The sequence below is a fragment of the Aethalodelphis obliquidens genome, unplaced genomic scaffold (genome assembly GCF_003676395.1).
Source record: "Aethalodelphis obliquidens isolate GAN/ISIS:26980383/991018 unplaced genomic scaffold, ASM367639v1 scaffold16, whole genome shotgun sequence".
In the NCBI taxonomy this organism is placed as follows: Eukaryota; Metazoa; Chordata; class Mammalia; order Artiodactyla; family Delphinidae; genus Aethalodelphis; species Aethalodelphis obliquidens.
Genome location: NW_020837960.1, coordinates 2203170 through 2224374, shown reverse-complemented (window position 1 = coordinate 2224374; position 21205 = coordinate 2203170). Strand labels below are relative to the sequence as shown.

At 36.5% G+C, this 21205-nt stretch overlaps 1 protein-coding gene across 2 annotated transcripts in view; it reads right to left on the bottom strand.

Annotated features, from left to right (window-relative positions):
• Positions 1-21205, bottom strand: part of DIAPH3 (diaphanous related formin 3) — a 546908-nt gene that overhangs the window by 189688 nt on the left and 336015 nt on the right. For both annotated transcript variants that reach the window (XM_027116137.1, XM_027116138.1), the window contains 2 exons: positions 20077-20201; positions 3795-3959 (listed from right to left, as the gene is read on the bottom strand). In XM_027116137.1, the coding sequence (XP_026971938.1) occupies positions 3795-3959; positions 20077-20201 (290 nt within the window). The remainder of the gene's footprint in view (positions 1-3794; positions 3960-20076; positions 20202-21205) is intronic.

The following is a 21205-nucleotide window of genomic DNA, read 5'->3' as shown; positions in this document are numbered from 1 at the left end:
GGAAGGAAGGAAGGAAGGAAGGAAGGAAGGAAGGAAGGAAGGAAGGAAGGGAAGATGCTGAACAGCTCTATCTATGCAAATAAGTTGAGAGATCCTAGTTAACACTGGTGAGACTCCCTGGCTTAGCATCTCCGTTCAGTCACCTGCTAGCTGTCACTATCTATCTAAGCCTCAGTTTCCTCATTTGTAAAATGGGAATAATCCAGTACACATACCACATCTGTTTGTTGTAACAACAAAATGAATGAGAACACCTGGCACTTGGTTGGCAGTATATGTGTTAGCTATTAGAGAATGCCACCCACTGTAGATGGGGGCATCTGATACTAGATGAAGGAAATTCTGAGCACAGATTAGAAGTGCGAGTACAATAATATAGCCCGGCAAAATATGGAGGGAGTGTGCCAGGCATAGGGAACAATGAGCAGAGTGGCCAGAACTTGAGAGAAAACATTCCATAGTAAGCTGCTGTAGTGGAGGGCAGGTGTAGAATGAGGACAGTGCTCCAACTTCTTATGTGTAATACAAAACGGACCTCCAATTTACCGGAACATTTGCTGCTCATTCATGACCAGGGATCATGAATGTCAGTGGATGAAGTAATAGTGTAAACATAGTTTAATGTATCAACTATACTTAACAATGTAAACATATCTTAAGTGTATCTTAAAGAGAAAATATATTTTTTGCCTATTGTATTAATGTGGCTTTCCAGAACAAACCTTCAACATATTAAAGGTCCACATCTATCCCCAATATTTTCACACTAACTCATTGAAATTAGCCTGGTTTCCACAATTGAATTGTATGGAATTAAATAGCAACCTAAGAGATCAGAAGACATTGACAAATAGACATCTATTTGTCAGTAATTTCTATCAGTCTTGACGCTGTGGTCTTTTTAAAGATACAGTGTCCAAAATTCAAGGAGTATAACTATAAAGAAAGGAAGAAAAAATTTGTGTGTGAAATTATACTTCCCTTACAGTCTTCTTTATGCTTATTTTTATTCTAAAGAAAATTCCCTCTCCAGATTACTTATTTAGATAAAGTGTTTTATACTTAGCTCTAATGATTTTAATTTAGTACAATGTGTATATGAGTGTGTGTGTGTGTCTGTGTCTATATGTATGTGTGTGTGATAGCAGCTACTTCTAGGACCATGTAAACTGTGAAATAGGCAAAGTATAGCTGTCACTCTATGACCCTCCACCTTGAATCCTTCTCCATTCAAACACTTTCTCTCTCTGCCCATCACCTAGTAACAGAAATGCCAAGTCACCCAGAGAACTCCTACCAGATCTCAGGAAGATGTGGAATTAGATCTGGTTTCAAAACCAGACAATACGGCCTTGGTCTCTTTCTTCATTTGCCAAAGGGGGATAGAAACAACGAAAAGATACAGAATTATCATGAAGATTGACTGAGGTAATATATGTTAGGCATTTGGAAAAATGTCTGGTTCATACAAAATACTCAATATCTGATGGGTATTATTATTTTATATATGCATTTTATAATTTTATGCATAATTGTGTCATGGGTCCCCAAGACCACCCTCAGGCTTGATAATTTGTTGGAAGGACTCACAGAACTCAGAAAAGTTGTTACACTCACTGTTAACAGTTTCTTACAGTGAAAGGATATAGATTAAAATCACAGTTGTCTTCTCCCAGTGGAGTTTCATTATTCCAGCAACAATGTGTGACAACACGTGTGATGTACTGCCAACCAGGGAAGCTTACCCAAGCCTTGATGTCAAGAGTTACTGAGGGGACTTCCCTGGTGGTCCAGTTGTAAAGAATACACCTTCCAATGCAGGGGACATGGGTTCGATCCCTGGTTGGGGAATTAAGATCCCATATGCCTCAGGACAACTAAGCCAACTACTGAGCTCGGGTGCCTCTACTAGAGAGCCCGCATGCCAAAAATACAGAGCCCACTCACCCTGGAGCCTGCGCGCCACAACTAGAGAAGGGAAAACCTGCATGCCACAACTAGAGAGAAGCCCATGCACCACAACAAAAGATCCCACGTGCCGCAACTAAAACACAATGCAGCCAAAAAAATAAATAAAATTTAAATAAATAAATAAATAATAAGAATTATTGAGGTCAGTCATGCAGGCATGAATATAGACTCCCTGCATGAATGACCTTGGCTACTCAGTCTCCAGCACCCCACAGACGACGAACTGACAGTGTGGCCCAAGGCCCCTGGTGAACAAAAGTAGGTGTTCACCGTAAATCACATTTTTTGCATAAACTATCTAGCTTGGCCCAAGGCCCCAGGTATACAAAGAAGGCCATACCGGGCAGGATATTCCAAGGTTCACAGCTGCTCTCTCCAGAGCCAGTCAAGGGCCACTACTTTCTCTAAAATGTACAGGGTTTGAGTACCTTAAACCCACTGAGTTAACCCTTTACTGCATAATAATTTATTAAGCAACTACCATGCACCAGGAGCTATGACACTTAATATATATTATCTCATTTAATATTTAAATACTCTCATGAGAAAGGAATTAACATCCCCTTTTACAAATATGGAAACTGAGGCTCGAGAAAGTTAAAAGGAATCATAGTCATATATTAACTAGTGTGGAATCCAAACCTTGCTCTCTCAAACTGCAAAGCCTTTGCTACTTCCACTAAGCCATGTTGTCTCATAAAATATTATAAAAATTAAAGTAGTATATTATACATCACGAATATAGGCACATAATAAATATATTTAATAGATTCATTTCTGGTAGTGAAAAAATAATTTAAAAAATCACTTTGAATTTGTGGAAGAAATAAACTAGAGCTGTGAACAAATGTGCACTTATTGTAGACCAGTTTTCATTTAAAATATTGAGTTTTTATTGAAAGGGTATCTAGTCACAACCAGGTGATTATAATCAAGTCCAATAAATTCAGCAATAAAGTTTTCCTGAGATTAAAAAGAAATTCAACCTTCTTTAAATTCAACCTTCTTTTTCTTTACACCTCAAAACTTTTTAATCCCCACAAACATTTGCTGAAGCACAAAAGTGACTCACCCATCTATTAAGAATAACGTAATTTTTTGTTGTAGAAATGTATTACCAGTTTCCCTAGAGGAAACAATGCTTTCTCACTTTAATACGTGTGTGGTTTTCTCCCCCATCTAATCAGCTAATACTTTTCAAAAGATCTTTTTAATGCCTAAATGAAAGGATTCCACATCAGAGACCTGACCTCCCTATTAAAGTATCTAAAGGAAACCCTAGGAATGTAAAATCCATTCAAAGGCAAATCGCAGGTAGCTTATTATACAATGCATTAAGAAAAGGGGAAAAAAGCTTCATAAGAACTGCACAGAATTTGGTAAAATTATACCACAAAAATACAAATTGATCTTAAGTATAAAGAAACAAATTCATAGCCAAAAGCTTACTACAAAAGTGCTTTGTAGTCAGCCAGGAGGGGAGTCTTTACGAAAAGCTTCAGAATTTGTCACTTTTTCAATCAAAATTTCTGATTACAGCTTAATGTTGGGAAGGCCAAAAAAAGGACAAAACACATTTTTCAATAGATTTAAAAATCTGAAATTTTTAAAGCTAACTTTCAATATCAGAAAAGGTAGATTTTACTACAAACAACAGGAGTAGAATGAAGTAATAAGAGTAATAATAGATAGTAATATATTACATTATATATATAATATAATATATAATTATAATATGTAATATAGTAATATATTATAGTAATATAATAATAGTAATATAGATACAAATACTTTTAAAAAACAAATTAAGATTTTTAACATACCATGAACATGGTTCTGAAGTTATTCAAATCAGTCAAAAAGTCTTCCACAGACACCTTCTTCACATCGATGGCATAGTACCCCATTATACTCTGGTATAACTTGTCCATGTTTTCATGTAATTTTGAAAGTTTCTCATAGTGTTCTTTTGCACTGATAACAAAGCTGTATATTACAGTTAAGGTATTCTGAAATTTACAAAGTAATGCTTTAGGGGAAAAAAAATCCTATAAGTCCAAGTGTGCTTCCTAATTAACACTGGTGAAGTTATCAGAAAAGTTATTTATATATTTAATATTTCTCTTTTACAATTAAGTTCAAGGAAATTTTTCTTCAAATTTGCCTATCTTATCAGATCATGCAATATGATTTAAAATTATAGTTCAGTAGTTTCAATGATATTGAAATCAATAACATAGGCATTTTGCATAGTAGTTACACTGGACAACCTGGGGTCAATTTCTAGCTCCTGCACTTGGTAGTATTGTGCCTGTGGACAAATGCCTTCATTTCTCTGTGCCACAATTTTGTCACCTGTAAAATGGGAATAATAATAATAACATCACTTACAGGGCTGTTGTGAGGACTAATGAGTTAATACATACAAAGTTCTTAGAAAAATGGCATTTCGTAATACATATAAATACTTGGTCTTATTATTGCCCACTTATTCAATTTAAGCTCTACTTAAGGTTCTAAAAGCAATAAATTTTTTGAGTTACATTAAAAACTTCTTATATTGTATAAGTAAATTCATGTTTTAACTTCTTTGGAAAATTGGTATACAATTTCTTCTATGAATTACATGATTTAAAATTATGATTACACACACACAATGTTCTTTTCTCAATTATTTATGACAATTAGTTGAAAGCACACTGAGACTGAGAAGACTAACTTTCTGTGAATGTGGTGGTGGCATTAGAACACATTTTCTAAACAAACAATAGAATTTCCTTTGTGGTGTGACAGATTGCTGTGGTAGCCAGATAAAAAATCTCCATACCACATTCTGAAAAGGCGACTCCGCTACAGCATCAGTCATAATTATCTATGGCTCTTTTAAACTGGGACATTAAACTTACTGAAGTCATTATATTGTCTCTAACACAAAAGGATAAACAGATATTAACACATTTTTTCAGAAGTCAGAAAATAAGAATAACTAGACTCAGACTGGGAGAACAAAATAAAAAAATGGAATGTTTATGTCTAAAAAGAAAAATTGTCCACAATTTCAAAAAGATATGGTTCCTCTGGTCAGAGCATTCTCCAGTACAGGATGAAATAAGGAAAATGATCCAGGCCCTCTGTTTTGAGAAAAAGAATGAAAGAAAGAGGTAGCACTGTTGCCAGATATGTGGTGAACCTGGGGCAGAGAAGAATGCTGCTCCCACAAGGAAACAAGGCATCCCCATCAATCACCTGTACCCATGTCTACGGTCAATCCACAGATTACATACTGCCCTTCCATGCCTGTTTTTGTTTGTTTGTTTTTTAATACTATGCTCTGCTTAATTAAATATATAGTATTTTAGAAGAACAGACTAGAATGTAAGGAGTCTAGATTCTAATGCAATAGGTTAAATTGAGTTTTTTTTTTTCTAATGAGCTTAGAAAATCTATGGATCTTTCTTTGGCTAGTTTAAACAGCAAAATGCCTCCTCATACTTTCTAAGAATCTAAATCATAATAGTACCAGTGGTCGATGCATTTATATGTAGCATCATTTTTTAATCCTTGGATGAACAAAAGATTTTGTATTAGTGAAATCACAAAATCATAAGAAATTATAATACAGTCACAAGTTTCCATATACTTTGTCTCGTGAAACATCCATATTTGTGAAATGCTGTAAGTAAAGTAAATTTATGTAAATAAAAATCACACTTGAAATGCATTCAGAAACTATCATTAAATGGAACATATGGTGATTGATTTGTAATGTGCAGTAAGTATCCCTTCATTTACCTAGCAAATTGAGAAATCAACATTGGTTTATATATTCCATCTATAAACTCTCACCTAAAATTTATGTCCCAGATAGAGACTATATCCACATGGATTATTTATATATCCTTAACTCCTGCCTAAAAGAGGAATCATTTTCTGCCTTTGCTTGTCCAAACCTATCATTCCAAGTTTGGTTCAATTCTTCCTCTTCCATGAAGCCACCTTCTCTAATCTCTGCAACTGTGAGTGATCATTTCTTCCACTGAATATATAGCACTTTTAGTCCAGGTATCTCTGTAATGAAGTTCTCTGTTTTCCCTTCTAGTACAATCCCCTAGTAGTGTTTTGTTTTTGCCATGTGATCACCTGTGATTATTAACCCTTTTTCTAGATGCTGTATTAAGTCTAATCATCTGCAGCTACATTGGTGCCAATGACTTATTTCACCCTACTGTCATCACTCAAACTTCGGTGGGAAGAGTAGCAGGCCTCCTCAAAAGTCTGATGTAAGTCAAGGAACTTCTCTTCATAAAATTGCACATATACACATTCACACACACACACGAACACATACAATTTGGATGTAATGTTAAGAGCTAACAGAGTTCCTAAAAAGTAGTTACCCTGGACAACAGGTTGCACTACTATGGTGGGTGTTTCTAATTGTATGGTTCTACAGCTACTCCTTTTTTGCCCTTATCACTGCTTATAAGGCTTTGAGTTTTAATAAATATGAGTAATTTTATTCTAATACCTGGGAATATGCCCATTCACAGGAATCAGTTTGGCAAATAGGTTAAAATAAAGCTCTATTACTCAATAACACTTCTTAGATTGTAGGTTAAGAATCAAAAGTTAATGACATATCAGAAATATGCTTGAGCATACTTAAATAAAACAGTAAAATTCTATTAAATGATGTGATGGGAAAGAAGACCAAGAGCCAGAACGATGGAAATTACATGGTCTTGTTTTAACAGCTAGAGAGTTTTATAAGTTAACTTTCTTATCATTTTTATCTACAAAACAATTTGCTCCCAAAGGAAAGTAAGTAGAGCTTTAAATAAGTGGAATTATCCACAAAGACGGTAAAATTGTGATTGAACTGAAATAATTCTGGAAATAGCCAAATAAATTCTCAGAAGTTTAAAATGACTATTTGATAGAATGGAATAAATGGTTACCTTAATGAGGCACTCTACATCATTACTGCTGGGTACTTTCTCATTAACAGATGAGGGAACATTCACATAAAAAATCATCATTATCCAAAAGAAAAAAACAAACACAGATGTTCTTGTACCAACTGTTAAACTCCAGCTAGAAGTTAATGCCCATATCCATAGTAGTCATAAGGCTTTATTTTCTTCCCCAGAAAGTTCTATATTTGTAAAGAGCTTGAGAAAAATAGGTGAGCTATACAACAAAATTAAACTCTGATAAAATTCATTACAGAAATATTGATATATATCCAACTACTTGATATTTTTGTAAAACCTATTTTCTTTTCCTTTACCAGGACTAAGGCCAAATTCTGATTAACTTCTACTTGAACAAGTATAATTTTCCCATATGAAGGTACATGACAACCAGAACTGTGTTCACACACATTGAACCAAAAATGTTTAGTGTTGGCCAACTAAGTAGTCAGAATGAGATGTGGGATTTAACTCCTGGTTAGCAAGTACTGTTCATTCCCAAGCCACCCAGCCACCCAGCATAAATTTATTCTAAATGTAAATCTACATTTATTCTCATGTTTTGCCCCCATTATTGCACCTTCCCCACCAAGAATGTCTATTACTTCCATTAATCATCTTACAAGGACCAGCTTCAATCAGTCCTACAATGTTTATAGTCTAAAAATTTTTTTTTTTTTTTTTTTGCGGTACGCGGGCCTCTCACTGTTGTGGCCTCTCCCGTTGCGGAGCACAGGCTCCGGACGCACAGGCTCAGCGGCCATGGCTCACGGGCCCAGCCGCTCCGCGGCATGTGGGATCTTCCCGGACCGGGGCACGAACCCGTGTCCCCTGCATCGGCAGGCGTACTCTCAACCACTGCACCACCAGGGAAGCCCTACATCTAAAACATTTTATAGATCTTCTTCAGTACCCGGGATCTGGCCAGCCAGCCAGCCAGGTTGGCAGCCAATCTATAAGTAGTCACTAAACACCACTAAGTACCACTCTTCTAGACATGAGGAAAACGAGTAACAAGGTAAACAAAGTCCCTGCTTTCATGAAACATGAATTCTAGAGTGTGGTGAACAGGTAATAAAGAAGAAAATTAATGAGATATTCAGACAATAATAAGCATGATGAAGAAAACAAAAGTTTGTGTGTGATATTGTATACAGTGACAGAGGCTAACTTATGCTGCGTAGTCAGGGAAGTCCTGGCAGAGAAGGTGACAGTGACTGAAGCATGACTGTCAAGAAGCCGTGAACACGACGTTATAAATGTAGTAAGATTTCTGAGAAGAAAGAGATCATCATAGACTTGAGGATTCATACAGGATGAGAAGTATATACAATTTTTTAACATATTTATTGGAGTATAATTGCTTTACAATGGTGTGTTAGTTTCTGATTTATAACAAAGTGAATCAGCTATACATGTACATATATCCCCATATCTCCTGCCTCTTGCGTCTCCCTCCCACCCTCCCTAACCCACCCCTCTAGGTGGTCAAAAAGCACCAAGCCTATCTCCCTGTGCTATATGGCTGCTTCCCACTAGCTATCTATTTTAAATTTGGTAGTATATATATGTCCATGCCACTCTCTCACTTCGTCCCAGCTTACCCTTCCCCCTCCCCATATCCTCAAGTCCATTCTCTACGTCTGCACCTTTATTCCTGTCCTGCCCCTAGAGTTTTCAGAACCATTTTTTTTAGATTCCATATATATGTGTTAGCATACACTATTTGTTTTTCTCTTTCTGACTTACTTCCCTCTGTATGACAAATTCTAGGTGATCCACCTCACTACAAATAACTCAATTTCGTTTCTTTTTATGGATAACATTCCATTGTATATATGTGCCACATCTTGTTTATCAATTCATCTGTCGATGGACACTTAGGTTGCTTCCATGTCCTAGTTATTGTAAATAGAGCTGCAATAAACATGTGGTACATGTCTCTTTTTGAATTATGGTTTTCTCAGGGTATATGCCCAGTAGTGGGATTGTTGGGTCATATGGTAGTTCTATTTTTAGGTTTTTAAGGAACTTCTATACTGTTCTACATAGTGGCTGTATCAATTTACATTCCCATCAACAGCGCTAGAGGGTTCCCTTTTCTCCACACACCCCCGAGCATTTACTGCTTGTGGATTTTTTTTTTTTTTTTTAACATCTTTACCGGAGTATAATTGCCTTACAATGGTGTGTTAGTTTCTGCTTTACAACAAACTGAACCAGCTATGCATATACATATATACCCATATCTCCTCCCTCTTGTGTTTTCCTCCTACCCTCCCTATCCCACCCCTCTAGGTGGTCACAAAGCACCGAGCTGATCTACCTGTGCTATATGGCTGCTTCCCACTATCTACTTTACATTAGGTAGTATATATATGTGCATGCCACTCTCTCACTTTGTCCCAGCTTACTCTTCCCCCTCAAGGCCATTCTCTATGTTTGCGTCTTTAACCCTGTCCTGCCTCTTTGTTCTTCAAAGCAATATATATATATTTTTTACATTTCATATATATGTGTTAGCATACGGTATTTGTTTTTCTCTTTCTGACTTACTTCACTCTGTATGACAGACTCTAGATCCATCCACCTCACTACAAATACCTCAATTTCGTTTCCTTTTATGGCTGAGTAATATTCCATTGTATATATATGCCACATATTGCTTAACCAGTCATCTGTCGATGGACACTTAGGTTGCTTCCATGTCCGGACTATTGTAAATAGTGCTGCAATGAACATTGTGGTAGATGACTCTTTTTGAATTATGGTTTTCTCAGGGTATATGCCCAGTAGTGGGGTTGCTGGGTCACATGGTAGTTCTATTTTTAGTTTTTTAAGGAACCTCCATACTGTTCTCCAAAGTGGCTGTATCAATCTACGTTCCCATCAACAGCGCAATAGGGTTCCCTTTTCTCCACACCCTCTCCGGCATTTATTGTTTGTAGATTTTTTGATGATGGCCATTCTGACTGGTGTGAGGTGATACCTCATTGTAATTGTTATTTGCATTTCTCTAATGATTAATGATGTTGAGCATTCTTTAATGTGTTTGTTGGCAGTCTGTACATCTTCTTTGGAGACATGTCTATTTAGGTCTTCTGCCCATTTTTGGATTGGGTTGTTTGTTTTACTGATATTGAGCTGCATGAGCTGCTTGTATATTTTGGAGATTAATCCTTTGTCAGTTGTTTCATTTGCAAATACTGTCTGCCATTCAGAGGGTTGTCTTTTCATCTTGTTTATGGTTACCTTTGCTGTGTAAAAGCTTTTAAGTTTCATTAGGTCCCATTAGTTTGTTTTTATTTCCATTTCTCTAGGAGGTGGTTCAAAAAGGAACTTCCTGTGATTTATGTCAGAGTGTTCAGCCTATTTTTCCTCTAAGAGTATTATAGTGTCTGGCCTTACATTTAGGTCTTTAATCCATTTTGAGTTTACTTTTGTGTGTGGTGTTAGGGAGTGTTCTAATTTCATTCTTTAACATGTAGCTGTCCAGTTTTCCCAACACCACTTATTGAAGAGGCTGTCTTTTCTCCATTGTATATTATTGCCTTCTTTGTAATAGATAAGGTGACCATATGTGTGTGGGTTTATCTCTGGGCTTTCTATCTTGTTCCATTGATCTATATTTCTGTTTTGTGCCACTACCATACTGTCTTGATTACTGTAGCTTTGTAGTATAATCTGAAGTACAGGAGCCTGATTCCTCCAGCTCTATTTTTCCTTCTCAAGATTGCCTTGGTTATTCGGGGTCTTTTGTGTTTCCATACAAATTGTGAAATTTCTTGTTCTAGTTTTGTGAAAAATGCCATTGCTAGTTTGATAGGGACTGCACTGAATCTGTAACTTGCTTTGGGTAGTATAGTCTTTTCACAATGTTGATTCTTCCAATCCAAGAACATGGTATACCTCTCCATCTGTTGGTATCATCCTTAATTACTTTCATCAGTATCTTATAGTTTTCTACATGCAGGTCTTTTGTCTCCCTAGGTAGGTTTATTCCTAGGTATTTTATTCTTTTTGTTGCAGTGGTGTATGGGAGTGTTTCTTTAACTTCTCTTTCAGATTTTTCGTCATTAGTGTATAGGAATGCAAGATATTTCTGTGCATTAATTTTGTATCCTGCTGCTTTACCAAATTCATTGATTAGCTCTAGTTGTTTTCTGGTAGCATCTTTAGGATTCTCTATGTATATTATCATGTTATCTGCAAACACTGACAGCTTTACTTCTTCTTTTCCGATTTGGATTCCTTTTATTTCTTTTTCTTCTCTGATTGTTGTGGCTAAAACTTCCAAAACTATGTTGAATAACAGTCGTGAGAGTGGACAACCTTGTCTTCTTCCTGATCTTAAGAGGAAATGGTTTTAGTTTCTCACCACTGAAAAGATGTTGGCTATGGCTTGTTATATATGCCCTTTATTATGTTGAGGTAATTTCCCTATATGCCTACTTTCTGGAGCATTTTTATCATAAATTGGTGTTCAATTTTGTTGAAAGCTTTTCTGCATCTATTAAGATGATCATATTTTTTTTCCTTCAATTTGTTTATATGGTTTATAACCCTGATTGATTTGCATATACTGAAAACTCCTTGCATTTCTGGGATTAACCCCACTTGATCAGGGTGTATGACCCTTTTAATGTGCTGTTGGATTCTGTCTGCTAGTATTTTGTTGAGAATTTTTGCATATATGTTCATACGTGATACTGACCTGTAGTTATCTTTCTTTGTGACATCTCTGTCTGGTTTAGGTATCAGGGTGATGGTCACCTTGTACAACGAGTTAGGGAGTGTTCCCCCCTCTGATATATTTTGGATGAATTTGAGAAGGATAAGTGTTAGCTCTTCTCTAAATGCTTGATAGAATTCACCTGTGAAGCCATCTGGTCCTGGGCTTTTGTTTGTTGGAGAACTTTTAATCACAGTCTCAATTTCAGTGCTTGTGATTGGTCTGTTTATATTTTCTATTTCTATTTGTCTGTTTCTATTTTCTATTTCTTCCTGGTTCAGTCTTCGAAGGTTGTGCTTTTCTAAGAATTTGTCCATGTCTTCCAGGTTGTGCATTTTATTGGCATATAGTTGCCCGTTGCAATCTCTCATGATCCTTTGTATTACTGCAGTGTGAGTTGTTACTTCTCCTTTTTCACTTGTAATTCTATTGATTTGGGTCTTCTCTCTTTTTTTTCTTGATGAGTCTGGCTAATGGTTTATAAATCTTTTTTGTCTTCTCAAAAAACCAGCTTTTAGTTTTATTGATGTTTGCTATTGTTTCCTTCATTTCTTTTTCATTTATTTCTGATCTGATCTCTAGCTTTCTTTCCTTCTGCTAACTTTGGGTTTTTTTTTGTTTTTCAGTCTCTAATTGCTTTAGGTGTAAGGTTAGGTTGTTTAATTGAGATGTTTCTTGTTTCTTGAGGTAGGATTGAATTGCTATAAACTTCCTTCTTAGAACTGCTTTTGCTGCATCCCATAGGTTTTGGGTCATCGTGTTTCCACTGTCATATGTTTCTAGGTATTCTTTGATTTCCTCAGTGATCTCTTGGTTATTTAGGAGTGTATTGTTTAGCCTCCATGTGTTTGTATTCGTTCCAGATTTTTTTCCTGTTATTGATATCTTGTCTCACAGCATTGTGGTCAGAAAAGATACTTGATACGAGTTCAATTTTCTTAAATTTACCAATGCTTGATTTGTGACCCAAGATATGATCTCTCCTGGAAAATGTTCCATGAACTCTTGAGAAGAAAGTGTATTCTGTGGTTTGTGGATGGAATGTCCTATAAGTATCAATTAAGTCCATCTTGTTTAATGTGTCAATTAAAGCCTGTGTTTCCTTATTTTCATTTTGGATGATCTGTCCATTGGTGAACGTGGGGTGTTAAAGCACCCTACTATGATTGTGTTACTGTTGATTTCCCCTACTATGGCTGTTAGCATTTGCCTTGTGTATTGACGTGCACCTATGTTGGGGGCATAAATATTTACAATTGTTATATCTTCTTCTTGGATTGATCCCTTGATCATTACGTAGTGTCCTTGTCTCTAGAAATAGTCTTTAAAGTCTAGTTTGTCTGATATGAGAATTGCTACTGCAGTATTCCTTTGATTTCCATTTGCATGAAATATCTTTTTCCATCCCCTCACTTTCAATCTGTATGTGTCCCTAGGTCTGAAGTGGGTCTCTTCTAGACAGCATATATACGGGTCTTGTTTTTGTATCCATTCAGCCAGTCTATGTCTTTTGGTTGGAGCATTTAATCCATTTACATTTAAGGTAGTTATCAATATGTACGTTCCGAGTACCATTTTCTTATTTGTTTTGAGTTTGTTATTGTAGGTCTTTTCCTTCTCCTGTGTTTCCTACATAGAGAAGTTCATTTAACATTTGTTGTAAAGCTGGTTTGGTGCTGCTGAATTCTCTTAGCCTTTGCTTGTCTGTAAAGGTTTTGATTTCTCTGTGGAATCTGAATGAGATCCTTGCTGGGTAGAGTAGTCTTGGTTGTAGGTTCTTCCCTTTGATCACTTTAAATATGTCTTGCCTCTCCCTTCTGGCTTGCAGAGTTTCTGCTGAAAGATCAGCTATTAACCTTATGGGGATTCTGGTGTATGTTATTTGTTGTTTTACTGTTGCTGCTTTTAATATTTTTTCTTTGCATTTAATTTTTCATAGTTTGATTTATATGTATTTTGGCATGTTTCTCCTTGGATTTATCCTGTTTGGGAAACTCTGTGCTTCCTTAACTTAACTGACTATTCCCTATCCCATATTAGGGACGTTTTTAACTATAATCTCTTCTAATATTTTCTCAGTCCCTTTCTTTTTCTCTTCTTTTCTGGGACCCCTATCATTCAAATGTTGGTGTGTTTAATGTTGTCCCAGAAGTCTCTAAGACTGTCCTCAATTCTTTTCATTCTTTTCTCTTTATTCTGCTCTGTGGTAGTTATTTCCACTATTTTATCTTGCAGGTCACTTATCCGTTCTCTGCCTCAGTTATTATGCTATTGATTCCTTCTAGAGAATTTTAAATTTCATTTAGTGTGTTGTTCATCATTGTTTGTTTGCTCTTTAGTTCTTCTAGGTCCTTGTTAAAGATTTCTTGTTTATTCTCCATTCTATTTCCAAGACTTTGGATCATCTCTACTATCATTATCCTGAATTCTTTTTCAGGTAGACTGCGTATTTCCTCTTCATTTGTTTGGTTTGGTGGGTTTTTACCTTGCTCCTTCATCTGCTGTGTTTCTTTGTCTTCTCATTTCGCTTAACCTACTGTGTTTGGGGGTCTCCTTTTCACAGGCTGCAGGTTCATAGTTCCTGTTGCATTTGGTGTCTGTCCCCAGTGGCTAAGGTTGGTTCAGTGGGTTGTGTAGGCTTCCTGGTGGAGGGTCTGGTGCCTGTGCTCTGGTGATGAGGCTGGACCCTGTCTTTCTGGTGGGCAGGACCACATCCAGTGGTGTGTTTTGGGGTGTCTGTTAAGTATTTTGCCTTTAGGCAGCCTCTCTGCTAATGGGTGGGTTTGTGTTCTTGTCTTGCTAGTTGTTTGGCATAGAGTGGCCAGCACTGTAGCTTGCTGGTCATTGAGTGGAGCTGGGTCTTAGAGTTGAGATGGAGATCTCTGGGAGAGCTTTCGCTGTTTGACATTACATGGAGCCGGAAGGTCTCTGGTGGACCAATGCCCTGAACTCAGATCTCCCACCTTAAGAGGCACAAGCCTGACACCTGGCTGGAGCACCAAGACCCTGTCAGCCACACGGCTCAGAAGAAAAGGGAAAAAGAGAAGAAAAGAAAGAAAAAGAGAAAGAAAGAAAGAGCGAGAGAAAGAAAGAAAAGAAAGTTATTAAAATAAAGATTAAAAAAATTAAAATGTAATAAAGAAAGAAAGAAAGAAAAAAAAAGACAGAAAGAAAGAAGAGAGCAACCAAACCAAAAAACAAAGCCATAAATGATAACCAGCACTAAAAAAAAAAAAAAAAAAAAGGACAGACAGAACCCTAGGATTTATGGTAAAAGCAAAGCTATACAGACAAAAATCACACAAAGAAGCATACACATACACACTCACAAAAAGAGAAAAAAAAAAAAATATGTGTGTGTATATATATATATATATATATATATATACACACACATACATATATATATTAAAAAAAAAAGGAAGAGAACAACCAAATCAATAAAGAAATCTACCAATGATAATATAGGGTAAATACTAAAGTAAGGTAAACATAAAACCAAAAACAAATTAGATGCAGAAAGCAAACCCTAAGTCTACAGTTGCTCCAAAAGTCCACTGCCTCAATTTTGGGATGATTCGTTGTCTATTCAGGTATTCGAGAGATGCTGGGTACATTGAGTTGATTGTGGGGATTTAATCTGCTGCTCCTGAGGCTACTGGCAGATCCTTCTCTTCTTTGTTCACACAGCTCTTGGGGTTCAGCTTTGGATTTGGCCCTGCCTCTGCCTGTAGGTTGTCTGAGGGCATCTGTTCTTCGCTCAGACAGGACGGGGTTAAAGGAGCAGCTGATTCGGGGTCTCTGACTCACTCAGGCCATGGGGAGGGAAGGGTACGGAGTGTGGAGCGAGCCTGTGGCGGCAGAGGCCACCATGACGTTGCAACAGCCTGAGGTGCACCGTGTGTTCTCCTGGGGAAGTTGTCCCTGGATCACGGGACCCTGGCAGTGGCAGGCTGCACAGGCTCCCAGGAGGGGAGGTGTGGATAGTGACCTGTGCTTGCACAGAGGCTTCTTGGTGGCTGCAGCAGCAGCCTTAGCGTCTCATGCCTGTCTCTGGTGTTTGTGCTGATAGTCGCGGCTCGTGCCATCTCTGGAGCTCGTTTAGGCGGTGTTCTTTTTTTTTTTTTTTTGCGGTACGTGGAGCACAGGCTCCGGACGTGCAGGCTCAGCGGCCTTGGCTCACAGGCCCAGCTGCTCCGCAGCATGTGGGATCTTCCTGGACTGGGGCACGAGCCCGTGTCCCCTGCATTGGCAGGCGGACTCTCAAGCACTGCGCCACCTGGGAAGCCCTAGGCGGTGCTCTTAATCCCCTCTCCTCGCGCACCCTGAAAGAATGACTCTTGCGTCATAGGCAGTTCCAGACTTCTCCCGGACTCCCTCCCGGCACACTAGCCCCCTTCAGGCTGTGTTTACGTAGCCAACCCCAGTCCTCTCCCTGGAAACCGAACTCCGAAGCCCGAGCCTCAGCTCCCAGCCCCCACCCGCCCCGGCGGGTGAGCAGACAAGCCTCTAGGGCTGGTGAGTGCTGGTCAGCACCTATCCTCTGTGCGGGAATCTCTCCACTTTGCCCTCTGCATCCCTGTTGCTGCACTCTCCTCCGTGGCTCTGAAGCTTCCCCTCTGCCCACCCCCTGTCTCCACCAGCGAAGGGGCTTCTTAGTGTGTGGAAACATTTCCTCCTTCACAGCTCCCTCCCAGAGGTGCAGGTCCCGTCCCTATTGTTTTGTCTCTGTTTTTTCTTTTTTCTTTTGCCCTACACAGGTACGTGGTGAGTTTCTTGCCTTTTGGGAAGTCTGAGGTCTTCTGGCAGCATTCAGTAGGTGTTTTGTAGGAGTTGTTCCACATGTACATGTATTTCTGATGTATTTGTGGGGAGGAAGGTGATCTCCACGTCTTACTCCTCTGTCATCTTGAAGGGCTCTTGAGCAGGATATTTTAATCTGAGACTTAAAAGTTTATTAAGAATGGGTTAAATGGAAAACAGGTGAGAGAGAAAACAGGCAAGGGAGGAAAGAAGACTAATTCAAAAGAAAAACTCTCCTCTTACAAATCACTCAATTACGCAACTTCCCACTCTTGCAAATGGACCATGTATTATACTAGTTTACATCTCACCCATTCTACTCTTCTATTTTACTCCTAACCACAGTTCAATTAAATAAAAATGTACTAAATTCATTTACCTGAAAAATGCTGTGCTTTATGCAGTGTGGAATATAGATATAAGTAAGATGTAAGTCTTTCTCTCAGTTTTAGCATCTACATAGTAATTTGAGGAGCATCCAAAATATTGCTATACAGTGTAATAACAAAAAAGAAAGTGAAAATAAAGTGCGATAACAATGAAGAAATTTAAAGACTATAAAATGGAGAAGAGTCGAATAACGTGTCACGTAAGTTGTGTGACAAATACAAAAATATAGAAATGTCTAGCAAAATGATTTTTTCTAAGAGACTTGGGAGAGGGGGTAGGATGAGGAGAAAAGAGAAAGGTAAAGCCCTGTGCAAGGAGAATTTCAAGGGTGATGCTCTAGGATCTATTTGTTATTTTCCTCAAAATAACATATATTCCAGAATGTAAAGTTCAGAAGAAATGCAAAAGCATCGCATGACACCAATCCTGGCATTTTCCTAATTTTCTCACTGATAAAGAATTTAATAAATGTGTATACCTCACATATAATACTTTATATATAACAATATTGGTGACCCTACCACAAAACACATTACACATTTTCAAGCAAATATTTACAGTGAAACTACTCTACTCTAATTATACTTTTGACCAGGCTTTGCAATCGAAAAGTAACATAATTATTACTAAAAAGTCAATGTGATATATATGAAATAATTGTGCATGCCTTTTAAAGAATGTACTAAATTTGTATTTTTTAATATTAAGAAGTGTATGTAAAGAAAGCAAGTACTCGCAGAATAAAAATACAGTATACTATAGTTGAGTGCTATTCGTGAAATTTCATTTCGTAAAATTATAACAAAATTGTACACTATAGTTTAAAACAATTCAGTTAACAGATTAAAAGCTCACTAAATCATGATTGTTTAACGTAAATATCTATTTGCAAAAATGCATCCTTAACAACTTAGGTAACACACATATGCTTTCAGAATTTGTTGATGATCCAAACATTTGATATGTGCTTTAGCTAATAAGCACTAATACTTAAAACATAAAATTCCAGTGTTAACAACCCAAACTTTAAACACATTTTTATTCATTGTGCATTTAGTTTCCAAATTCTTCCAGTTTCTAAGATGTAAGAAGCTCACAATTTGCCATTTTAATAAGGTCTGTATAAATGCATTTAATATTCAAAATCTGACTTGTTGTCAGTCCTAATTAAAGTAAACAAAGCTTTGCAATGAATGAATTTAATTACTTTGAAACTAGTATGTCTAACTAAGATGAAAAGCAAACGAGTACAATCTAATCTCAGCAAAGAATATTTATGATTATAAGCTTTGTCAATAGCAAAGTGCACCAACTGTTCATATATCTGACTTCCAAGAAATACATGAATGCTAATCAGTTCATTAGAGGCTTCTAGGTTGTGATATTTAGCGACAGGATGTAGAAGCTTTCTTGTCCATGGAGTGTAATTGTACTCAGAATGAAAAATTGTTTCCAACAAAGCTTCATCCTTCCTACTTCTAATTTCCTGCTCGTTGCTTTTTATGAGCTACATACCTTTCAAGAAGCTGACATCATTCAGCTTCTGTGTCATATGAACACAAGTATGCATAGGTCCTGAGATCACCTGCTGAGCAGGATTCTACCACCTGTATTCTAAGCTCAGGAATTTATCTCAGGTCCTATGTTCCAGGTAACTGAGCTTCATAATTAGTACACATACAGTATATTACCAGAAACTGTATGCAAGCAAAACCTTTTATAAAATGCTTTCTATCTATAGGGAACAATAAAAAGTGCCTCAGTGAACAGTTCTTAATGATTATAATAAATTGTCACATATGAATATTTTAATATGATAAAATTGGGGGGGAAGCTAAGAATGATGAATCTGATACAATTCTACAATAACAAATTTTGTTTAAAAAGCATACTTTGCCAAATTAGAAGGTTTGGCAAATATATATTTGATGGATAAACACAGATTTTAGTTTTAAAAAAACAACCTCCTCAAATGTAGTGATAAAGGCATCCTGCCTAATAAAAGAAGAAACTGGGTGGATAGGAAACATATGAAAGGAAACAAACACATTAGCCTGAATTGATTGTTGCTGGAGTGCATTTTTATGATATCTCCCAAAAGAGACAGTGAAGAAAGCTAAAATTGAACTAATTAACAATTAAGCTGAAAGTATATAATACAATAAAATCTATGACAAGCCAGGTAATAATTTTGTGATTTGACAAATCTCAGGGGAGAAGAGATAGAAAGAGGAAAAGTAGTTACTTTATTTCAAGTATCTCAGTTTAAAATAAAATATTAGGAGTATCTATTTATAAGAGCTCGTTTAGAAGTGGGTTATCCTTTCATATAGAATTCTGAAGTTCATATGGAATTTTGATAATGCATAGTAGTAATACTTTATCAGAAGGCAAAAGACATCTAATTTCACAGAATGGTTTGGAAAGCAACTCAACATTAGTTTCTGGAAAAAAAAAAAAAAGTTTACTACTTCAATCACTCATTAGAGATTAACTGACAAACTTAGGAAAACCGAAGATAATTGAATATCAAGGAACCTTAAATTAAGCAGGACACAATCCTAATGCTATTAGTTTTTATGTATATATGTATATCCACACACACACTTCCACATAAACATACACACACACATATTTTGTCAATGTTATTTTGGGTCTAGAGAATACCTACACCAGTAGTGACTAGGATAGGTTCGGTTCTGATTTTGGAACCATGTCGTATTTCTAAAGGAGATTTTAAAGCTTCTTGAATATGAGTTAATTTTTAATATATAACAACTCTTGAAATTAAGCTGACTAGTCACAACAGTTTATAAAGTCTTCATCTGCTTCCTAAAACATTTCAAAAGTATCTAAATCACAACATGACATTAGATTCAAACTTCCTCAAATTGAGTTTTCCTATCCTTTCAGTTTACCATGAACATCAGAAGGAATTAGGGCATATGGAAGGAAAAAGATGAGACAACATATTATTCATATTAATAAAAAGGAAAAAAAGGATTGAAATCAATAAACTTCTATATTATTCTTGATAGGTAAAAAGCCTTGATAAATTTCCTTGCAAGAAGGCAAAGGTTAAACCTTCTATAATTTGGCTCTTGGCTCTGTAGGGTGATCTCTGGTTATGCAAGTATACTTAAAATGTTAAGTAAATCGTACTCCTAATTGACTAGTGACTTAAGCTATTTAGATATCAAAGGATATGGACATCTTTGTCACAAACTTATCATGCAAGTCCTCAGGAGGGGGAAAGATTTTCAAATCTTTCTCAAGCTGTTGAAGCTGCCTTCCCATCTGCTTCAAATTCTTTTCCAGCGTTTCTACAGAAACTAAGAGAGAGAATATTATACGCATTAGAAGGACAAAATTATAATATAAAAAAGTAAAACACTCTAGAAACAAAACATTTGTGAAAAACCTTAAAATAATAATGGAAATCCACTAAAATAAATGAAAGGTAAATTTCATTTAAATTTTTTGATTTTTAAATCCAGAAATGGAGAAAATTTAATAAAAGATTATTTAAAACAGAAGATGAAATTTAGGAAAAGCTCACATGTACAAACCACATTCAAGAAATACTTTTTGTTGAAAATCAGAGTCCTTGACCTCTACAAACAAAACAAAATAAACAGTCTATTCAGAAAAAGAAGGCAAAGAAAGACAATTGTTTTTAAAATTAAAACTATTTCAATATAATTTTAGCATTTTTCAAAATCATGATCTTTTGAGAGGGAAAAATAAAATATACATGGAAAACATGGAGAAAGTATGCTCTTCTGTTCAAGGTCTCCCATGACAGGAATGAAAAGGTATCAGGGGTTATCTGAATAACATGTGAAACAAATGTCAAACTTTCTTTAGTGGTACTATGAGGACAATCTGTGTTTATTAACTAATAAAGATTTTTTTGTGTGTACATTCTTGCCCAGTGCAAATCACAAGTGATTTCACATACAGCTAAACCCAGGATGGATGGATAGATGGCTGGATGGAAGAGAGATATACTATAATTTTTAATTAACATTTAAATTGAATGTGTTAGCACACCATTGGACAAAATCACATACTTAAAACATTATGATTAAGTTTGCTGATCAAATTTTATTACACACACACATCAAATTTGGCAAACACCTAGTGAAAAGACAAATAAAATCTGAGGAACTCCCATGTAACAAAACGCACAAGGCAAACACTGGGAAGGAACATAGGTGGATTATTTGTTTTTTTCTGACACCTAATACTTCATTCCAATAGCTACCAATTCTCCAACGCCAACTGGGTGTCTCCCAATTCACTTCAATTCTGACATGCATTGCCTGGATTTAGC